Genomic DNA, 10297 nt, shown 5'->3' with positions numbered 1-10297 from the left:
CCTGTTGGTGACCCTCTGCTGTTGTTTTTTCTATGGTCGGGTTGTTGTCTCTTTGACACATTCCCCATTTCCATTCTCAATTTTATCCAAATATAAACGAAGAAAAAAACTGGCAAAAACTACTGAATGGATTTCGAAGAAATTTGTACAGGTGGGACATAATATGATCATGTTCATGGTGTGAAACGGTTACGATAACTTTCATAACAGTTCGCAATCTAGTGGCCATTTTCGAAACTCCATAGAGCTGTAAGATGTGAAAATTCGAGTATACAAAAATGAAAGCAAGCACTTCGATATTACAATATTTTCACATTAATTATAGAAAAGGTTCGCCACCTCTACATGCAAATGTGATTTTATTGAATTTTACGAACATATTTTTATGTCTAACACAGCTTCTCTCATTTTTTTTCAGTATTTTCCGTGGCTCCCCTAAATGTTACCATAAAGCCATCGTTCAAGATTTTCCAGTTCCGTGATAATTTAGGGTATTTTAAATTTGTGACAGACAAATGAACTATGAAAACAAATGTTACTACTGAAATGTGATTTGTTTTAAAGATTTGTTCAAGCCTTCAATGTTAAGGTAACGGTAATTTTTTCATCAATTTCCATCAAAATGTCCATGTCTCCCCAAAATGTTACCACGTCCAAATTGAACGTTTTTTGTACGGAATGTCAATGTAACGTAATATAATTTTATTTTCCATTGACTGGAAGTCTAGCATTTTTGTGTCTTTGTACGGAATGTCAATGTAACGTAATATAATTTTATTTTCCATTGACTGAAAGTTTAGCATTTTTGTGTCTTTAGCATTTGACACGTTCTGTATAATAATATTTTTTGGATATAATTTTTAATTATTTCTTTTAAGAGGTAATAAATCAATAATCAAATTTGACTTCCATGTGAAAAATACTCATTCTATTTCAAGGACTGTAGATCACTTTTTAATTTTAGATATAATGAGCTATTCCAAACAGCCGTTTTCTTTCCAAAAGCTGAGGATGAAATTGAGATTATAGATCAAGCAAAGAGAGGATATATAACAGCTGTTGCTGCCATTGAGCCGAACGAGGATTATTTTTCATTGTAATCTTCTCGAAAGACACATATTTGGGATATTGGTAGTACGGATAGAAAGACCCTAAAATTATTCCCTTATTGTAGTTTGGAAACTACAGATGAATGCGGGTTGATAACATCTATACTCTTAAAGCACTAAACAGCTTTGATACTGGCTGTTTACACGTGATATATACTATACATGTATGCCTAGACTTAAAAACTTGTGATTACTTAACCTAAGAATCATCGAGGATATGCATTTTGGAACAATTGACATGCTTGGGCAGTGACAAATATTTGAAATATGAACTTTCAATAAGTTAAGGTTATAAGGAAATAAATACAATTGAGAATGGAAAGTTTATTTGTCAAACATATTTAATCAGTCATGTTTACAGTCTAAAAAAATTTAAATAAGATGTTAAACATTAAAATGTCAGCTGTATTAAAAAAAAGTGCAAAGCTTTAACGTTTTGTACAGAAGTCGGTTGAAATAATTGAAAACTACGTCGAGTAACGTTATCATTACTAAACCGAACACTGTGCGTAACGTCTATATTTACAATGCGATAACAATAAACGCAATATTTCGCTAGACAAACTAGCTGCAACACGTTGAAATCGGATGTACATGATAAGAAACTTTTGAAGCTCATCGTAGATGTTGCACATTAGTTTAGCTGCCTTGTAAAGAATTCAAAACTTGAATGAAGTTCAAGATTATTTACAAAATTGGTGGTTGAATTTTGCAACGTTCATTGGCCAATATTACATTATTTTTCATTAAGACCATCAGGTTCTAAAATGTGGAGCTGGTGGATTCAAAAGTTTTTTCTTCCCCTTCTCGACGTGGTGTCCCACTCGCTGTTTACTCCTATGATTTGGAAAGTAACATTATCAAAAGGATGCTTCTTTGAGCGAAGATGTTTTGTGAGAGGACAATTTTATATATATATAGTGTCTTCGCACTTTAGAGTCCTACATTTATATATAAAAGTGTATATATATATATATATATAGAAATAAATAAATTTGGTGTATTTACTGTCTTTTGATTGGTTAAAAGTATTAGTTTTATTTTCAATGTTGTCTATTTTTATGGAGACACGCCCACTCTGACGTTGTGTATTCATACGCCAACATGTGTGTACGTACGTTGTTATTGTTAATATAAATAATATAAAAAGTTCTTTGAGCCTTATTTTCATAGAAATTTACTAGAATAGTAGAATAGAATGATATACAAATGGAAGAAAATTATATATATGTGTAACTGTTATAGTAATATAATACTAGTATATAAACACAAACCGGTGTATACTAATTTGTATCACTACAATATAATAGTTATTACGGTGAGGTTGGATGTCCTGTCATTTATTCATCATCCGCGCACGAATTTGTCTCTGAAAAAAAATATTCTCTGTACATTAACCTCAGTTTCAGGTATAGATATGTGCATATTTTTTTTCTGAGACAAGTGCTTTTGACCATCCACAAGAACATGCGGTCATCCGATGTTTAGTACTTCAGTATTTGATTAGGGTTTGGTGCAGGTTGGCTGTCACTGTGCACCACAGTTCAACATAGAAACCTACTTGGGGAAAAAACCTCTCAATGTCAGAAAACACTGTCAAACATCCAAATAAATTATCCACACTGATCTGTGTCCACACTTGTTTGTGTACAATAAAAAAATGAACGAAATACAAATAGGTAACACAGCAACAAACGACAACCACTGAATTACAGGCTTTTCACTTTGGAAAGGTTATACATGTTAGTTGGATCCCATTCCTCCCTTAACATGACACAGTGTTGTAACAATACAACATAAGAACAAACTTAGTTGAAAAAGGTTTAACTCATGAGATGGATACACATAGAAATACATCTAACAAAAACACAGAGTTGACGTGGCTGTTGTCTGCTCTGTGGTCGGGTTGTTGTCTCTTTGACACATTCCCAATTTCTATTCTCAATTTCATGATTTTTTTTTGCGGCCCATCCAACATCACGAACATCTGGGAACAAGTTATAGAATGAGTAAAAAGGCTTTATTTTGAAGTATTTGGAAATAAAATTAAAAAAAAGAAAAGTATAAGGGTTGAGGAATAAAGCATAACCTTGTAAATTGGAATGTGAGAGAAAAAATATTGGAATAGGGAAAAAATGGATACCAAAAATTTCAGGGAATTATGAAAAAGTTAATATTATGAATACTGTCTTAATTCCAATATCTCGAATATAAAAAGTAAAAATATTAAAAGGGAACTTCCCCTAATTGTACCAAATGTTGTCTTAAAATTATTTTGAAATCTGTCGGAGAAAACTTGAGTTATCCCATACGACATAAGAAAGTATAGATGGACGGATTGATAGACAGACAAAGTGATAACTTTAATAAGGCTCCTATCGAATGTAGGCAGGGGCCTAAGTTAAGACGTAGTGCTAGATATTGTGGTCGCTCATAATGTATACGATTTTGGCGTTCGTTGCATTTCGAACGTCATATATATGTTCCAGACCATATGAGTATATATGGCAATACATGTTATTGAATCAAATGGGTTAAATTTGAAAGAAACATTTATCGAAATCTTTATTTTTAATTTTACAAATTGTTATTATTACAATTAGATGGATAAAGTGAACAAGCGAACAATTGAAATTAAATATTTGTTGAACTGTACATCTGAATCCCATTTTTGTACTCTCGCACTAGGTGACACTTGCTACCACAAGTAACGTAATATTTTTTTTACATTTACATGTTTGCAGTTCATGCATGATCCTAAGCTTTGCATTTTTTTTGTAATATTCTAAAACAATTGTCCTCCCACATTATGCTTACTTCCGATATCTTCAATTTCAGTGAGCATAATTTAATACAGAAAAAATGTAATATATTACATCGAAATGCTAATTATAAGAGATTAACAGATTTAATTAGCGTGCTTTTTTTAAGTAATTAAAATCTAAAGTTTGTATTTCAAAAAGACAATTATAATTGAACTTTTTCTCCAAAATTAGAGTATTCTTGTGCCAACAATATTTTCTACAAATATCTTTTAAAACAAACAAGTAAGGCAGAGACATATATACACATATATATGTCTCTGAGTAAGGTATGTCTATCCAAAGGATATAAATGTTAAAAAGAAAAGTAATTTTTGGTAAATGTCTAAAATTTCGACTCCATTTATTTCTTTGTATCACATGAAGGTATTTTTTTTTATTACGTATACACATTGACAAGTTGAAAACTAGCTTGTATGCAAATTTTCGTTAAATAAATCGACGTGGAATCAAAACTAGTGTATGCCACTAAAACAATGAAATAAGGAAGGTATTGTTCCTTGCCAATGACTGTTGTGTCGAAGATATACCGAAGCTTACTTGGCGGCTGCGATGGCGTCAGCTTTTTGTATATTGTTTATTTGAATACATGTATAAATTAAAATTTCTGTTATGCAATATACGAGTAAAACTGAGTTTTACATATGTAAAACATATAATTTAAACATTAGTAAAGCATACAATGCTCTAGTCATTTTAGCTTGCTCTTATTTCATATCAATTAAATTGGGGCGATATTATTTTCCTTTATTAAAGTAGTAAAATACCAAATTGGCAATGCTTAAATAAACATGTCAAAGAATATCCAAGCATGCAACGCGATGCCTTGTTCTACAACGTCACTATTATGATCTTGGAAACGTCCACTTTTGATTTGCATCTTACTGCAAGTAAGCTGTACCAAAAGATCATCCCCAACCATGGGGGCTATGCTGACAAAATTGAACTGTTGTAAAAATTGCAGGAAATCGAACAAGGTTCACCCAACAAGGAGATCAACTGACTTTGTTTTGGGTGAACCGTCACGACAAGAAGATCGAACTTCAATCGATATAATCAAAGACTTAACAGAGACTGGATTTATCACACAGAAGTCAGGAGGTGTTAAATTTTCTGTAGACTTATTTCATACCAGTAATGAAACGAAAAAACCAAGACGCCTTCCGGCCTTAGTTTGTCCGGAAAGACACAAACTTAAAAAAGAAGACACCACGTTAAAACAAGGTAAATGTTTTGTTCGCATTATTTATCACATTATCTCTATGTTTTACTCAATATATTAAACAATGTAGAAATTCATTGACTGAGTTGACAGTTCCCCTTTGAACTTTAATTCATTCCCTCATATGTCATGAGTAAATTGTCAATAAAAACATAATTTGAATTAAAAGAAACAGGCTATGGATATATATTTGTAATGACACATACATGTAATGTTATCATTCACCTATCTCTACTTTTCAGGAAATAACATTCAATATGACAGAGAAGAGAAAGACCTAATGACGGAAATAAGGAGAAACGGGGCACTAGCTGAAAAGGGTAATGTTTAAATACAAAAAGATTGAAAATTAGTAGACAAATATATAAAACGTAAAACGCCAAGTATGCGTTAAACACAAGTCATGTAAATCAGTGTATGAAAGTGCGGATCCTAAAATATCATTTTTACTGTATATGCCATAAATGTCTAATGTAGAATGATAAATAAACAGACGAACTTTTTTTAATTTTTGAAGAAAATGAAGAAAATGAGTTAAAATGTATATGTTCAGAAATACATTATACTAATAAAACAAAGTAAGAGATGCGAGCGGGGTTTTATCGCGCATAAAGCCATCCAGCTGTGAAATATATACCAAAATAGGTGAATGTTTAGGACATTTCACGAACAGATCGTGCAGGTGCTTTATAACTAACATGTAAGATGTTGTTGCAGTAAAAAATATTCATTTTAATACAATTATTAAAGTTGTGTAACGTAGAATATGTTTTGTCATTCAGTTTCTTCATATTTAACTAAATTCCACTATGATGATTTCGTAATGCTAGTCATGTTTACTGTCGAATAATGATACTATTCTTTCATTTTCACTGTGGAGCGAATCATTAGTATTGTATATGCGGTGCATTTTCACTGTATACTTTTATTTTTTTTTATCTATTACAGCTCATTTCTTTACGCATGTAGAGCAAGACTTTAGTTGATTAGCTTGCTTTTTTTTTAATTGTATAATCATTATGATAACACCCAATTTAATTCAAATATTAAAAATACAGCGGGTTAAACTATGCCTATTCATATTGTTTAAAAATGTCAATCTTATTTACAAAGCTTGTATAAACAATTTTACAAACAAAGCAAGCAAACCAACCAAAAAGTTTTGCTTTACATGCATTAGGAAATTAGCTGTAAAGCCTTAATTTAGCCGACTTGCTCAAACAATAGATAAAGTAAGAGAAAGATTTGATAAAATTTAACTTACGGAGGAAAGTTTGGTTTTAAAACACTCTAATAAATTCAATAGAAATAACATTTATTTCAAATGTATTCAATTTAGTTTCTTATAAAGCGTATAGGGATCTTTATCCTTATTTTTTTTATTCATTTCACCACTAATTACGTAGATCTTTGTTTTCTCGTTTAAAAGGTTTTACACTGGAGCCCTTTATAACTTGCTGTTCGGTGTGAGCCAAGACTCCATGTTGAAGACCGTGTTTTGACGTATAATGGTCTACTTTTATAAATTGTGACTCGGATGGAGAGTTGTCTCATTGTCACATACGACATCTATTTATGGCTCAAAAACGAAACGAGACGGAATGAAAAGGGATAAAAAAATCCACGCTACTTTTTTAATATATTTATAATGGGCTTAATATGAGTCAAAATAGAGTAAAATAGTGGGTTGCATTTGGGTATAAGCGTCACGCCGGATTGCCGATTTTTTGCAAGCGTGACAGGTGAAAGTCAAATGATTGTGTAGTGAAAAACGGGAAATGAAGTCTAGCGGGACACGGATAATTACAAAAAATTAGAACTGCATAGTATAAGCGGGATACGGGAATCTGACAAAACAATAAGCGGAATACAGGAATCTGCCAAAAACAGTAAGCGGGATCCGGGATCAGAACCCCTCAATGAGACCCCAGAATAAGATATTTTTGTATATTCATCCTATTGTTACAGTCATGCCTTCAATAACAAATGTATCCGATGCATGCATTTTTTTTTATATTTTTGGTCCCTTTTTCAATTTTTGTGGTGTCCAAATTTATAGACAAAAGTCCTTTAATATAGATATTTAGAATTCGTTGACATGCTGATTCTAACCTTGTATCTAGTTTGGGGATTTTTTGCCTAGTTGCTGAAATAGCCCACATAGAGTTCCAAAGGGTTTAAAATCAACAAAAATGAATTGTAGCATGCATTTTGTGTACAATAACCCAAATGTGCATGGTTTTACCTCTGCGGTAGTATCCATTCGCGGATCTAGAATTTTTCATAAGTAGGGGCCCACCGACTGCCTAAGAGGGCCCGCTGCTTTCACGCTCCAGTGATTCCCTATATAAGTTAAAATCAAGGAGAAACGTAATCTGAAGAATACAATATGACATTTTGAGAATCGCTTTTGTTACAAGTTTGAAAAGCTATATATTTGATGAAGAATGAATGAGGAGTTTGTATTTCAATTTGAAAATACATGTATCATAAATCCTAAAGTCATCAACTAAGTTTTTTTTCATTTGTTGCAAGTGCATTTATCACATAATTCTACAATAAAAATTCCTCGCATCTTTGAAATTTCTACATTAATAATGACTGCACTAACAGTGATAATTCATCGCATCTATAGTTAAAATGGATCGCTTTCAATAATCGATATGCTATATTATGACGCTTTTATAACACTTATTTGAACTTTAGTGCTATGTTTGTATATTATAAAGACATATCACAATGAAAATATGTTAAAACTTATCTTAAAATCCTTTAACTTGATATTTTCAAAACGTAAACAAATACAGTTTTCCCATGATCCTTTATTCTACAATAGACATACCCGCATATAACAGTAAAAATGAACTAGCTGGATTCGCACTTTATATACACTGTAAATGATCTTTAAACTGAAAAAATGTAATTAAAATGAATCATGTAAATACTTAAAAAGAGTTGCAAAGATGAGATTAAGCATTTTCATGTTTTTACTTCTCTCTTTTTTTTTTGCTTGAGTATATGAAGATTAGAAACAGAAAGTGTACATAGCTGATATTAGTTTATTTATTTATTTATTTATTTATTTATCATTCTATTTCTTCTTTTGTAAAATATTGAATTACCGGAAATTATGTATTATTTTTCATAGGTAATACTGCAAGGAAGAGCGAAGAGCGAAGAAAGGAGGTGATTGCGAGAAGAGACGCAATCATAAAACGAAAAATTAGGAAGACAGAGGAAAAACTCAGAAAAGATGCCGAACGAACAGAACAGATGAAGAAAGGAAATAAGAATGCTGAAATAATTGAAAAAAGCGAAGACGTTATCGCTGTGGGAGACGATCTTCCAATAGTATCTGTGTAAATAATAATTGTATGAAATAAATATCTTTTTTTGTGTATATAAATAGATATGTGTCTCATCTATCAAAGAAATGTTCATTCATCTTTAGTGAGCAATAAGTGCAGTCCAAGAAGATTTGTATTCTTGACTGTAAAACACAATTGATGCTTTTCTATAGGCCGGTAATCTCGTTAGAAATGATTGTTCTGATTGTGGGTAGATATAAAAAAAAAAAGAAGATGTGGTGTGACGGGATTGCTTCACTTAGAAAAACTTAAGTAGATACTTAGTCAGCCGTAAGCGGTTGAGCTAAGGAAGTACTTCTTTAGCTCAGTCGGTATACGCGCTGCCTTGTAACACAGAGGTACCGGGTTTGAGTCCCGGTGGAGACAAGCAATTTTGTAATGAAATTCGTGCTCTCCGGTTACAGTGGTATGATTTCCAATTAGACAAGTTCAGACAACTCTATTCAATTCTACAAGAAGTCGTTTGAGAATAGATTTCTCTCTTTATATACCTGTTTTAATTTTTTTTTAAAACCTTGCATAATACCCTGTGTTCTATTTCTAATCGGCAATGTTAGTTGGTAGTTACGGGTAAAACTTAATACACCATTGATGATTGTTTTAATTTGACCCATTAGTTTCAGAGGAAAAGATTTTTTTATATAAAAGGTTAGATGACGATGATTTCGACGGGCTATTGGTCTGGTGTGCAGAAAAAGGGTATTGTACTCAAAGTTTAAAAAATGCTTCCATTTGTAGTTTAGTCCTAAATTACCAGTGTCACCAATTTGAAATAGTCCATTATTTTTGGAATTCCTGATAAGATTGTTATACTCTGTGTAATGCTTAAAAATTCTGCCACTCTCTCTTCGAACAACCTTCGTCAGCTCAAAGTTTTTAAACTTCGCCGAAAGAAACGCAAGTAATCTAGGCTAACCCTTATAGTTTAGACTAACGAGTGCTGTCCCTTGGTTTGATATCTACGATCACACTTGAGACATATTCATCAGACTCCCTTAAACTGAGATATGTAAGATTGGTCCTAACCCGATTTTGAAGTGCACCTAAGCATGCAATACAATTATGTATAATTTGTGTCTTATATTAGCGATGATTGATATTATCATAACTCTAGTAATGGACCTCCCATTATCCATAGTGAGAAACCATCATATTAAACGAAACAAGACTGGCTGTAAAAAAAAATGAGGACGATCAATAAAAACAACAAACAAGACATCAATCCCGGGATTATAGTATAATAGTCCTAGATCAATCCAAAGACGAAAATAACTGTCTAAATGTCATGTTAAGGTTAAAGAAATCAGCATTAGACCGCAGACGTCTTCACAAGTATGTGAGCCATTATACTTTGGTCAAGCTCTTTCTTTTGTCGCTGATGAATAATCACTTGCAAGTGAATAATTCGACCTCATCGAATCCGTATTTATGTGACCTTTAATTAAACCCACAAGTCAGTAATGAGTTTGTTACGCATGTATTAAACGTGTTCAGCCATTAAAAGGAATAGAACATCAACCTTAAAAGTGAAACATAGGTGATCCATTTCATCGCCTGATTCGACTCACAACTTGAAACAAAATCATTCCAGCTTAAACAGCCGGATAAAAACGATACTGATTTAACTTTTTTAAAACCCATTACACGAAATCAAACAGACCTATAAAAGTACAACTGCACGATGTAGCTATATGTTTTTATATTAATGCTTCTGTTTATATTCGGTTATATGATTGTCGACAGTTAATTGATGTCACCTGAATTGTTAGAATAAGG

General features: G+C 32.1%; 1 protein-coding gene across 1 annotated transcript; it reads left to right on the top strand.

Annotated features, from left to right (window-relative positions):
- Nucleotides 1-4664: 4664 nt before the first annotated feature.
- On the top strand, nt 4665-8563 carry LOC139519463 (uncharacterized). The gene is made up of 3 exons (XM_071311571.1): nt 4665-5155; nt 5396-5473; nt 8302-8563. The coding sequence occupies exons 1-3, from the start codon at nt 4852-4854 to the stop codon at nt 8514-8516; spliced, it is 597 nt and encodes a 198-aa protein (XP_071167672.1). The 5' UTR covers nt 4665-4851; the 3' UTR covers nt 8517-8563.
- The last annotated feature ends 1734 nt before the right edge of the window (nt 8564-10297 follow it).

Source organism: Mytilus edulis, chromosome 1, assembly GCF_963676685.1.
Source record: "Mytilus edulis chromosome 1, xbMytEdul2.2, whole genome shotgun sequence".
NCBI classification, from domain to species: domain Eukaryota; kingdom Metazoa; phylum Mollusca; class Bivalvia; order Mytilida; family Mytilidae; genus Mytilus; species Mytilus edulis.
This window is presented reverse-complemented; position numbering and strand designations above follow the sequence as displayed.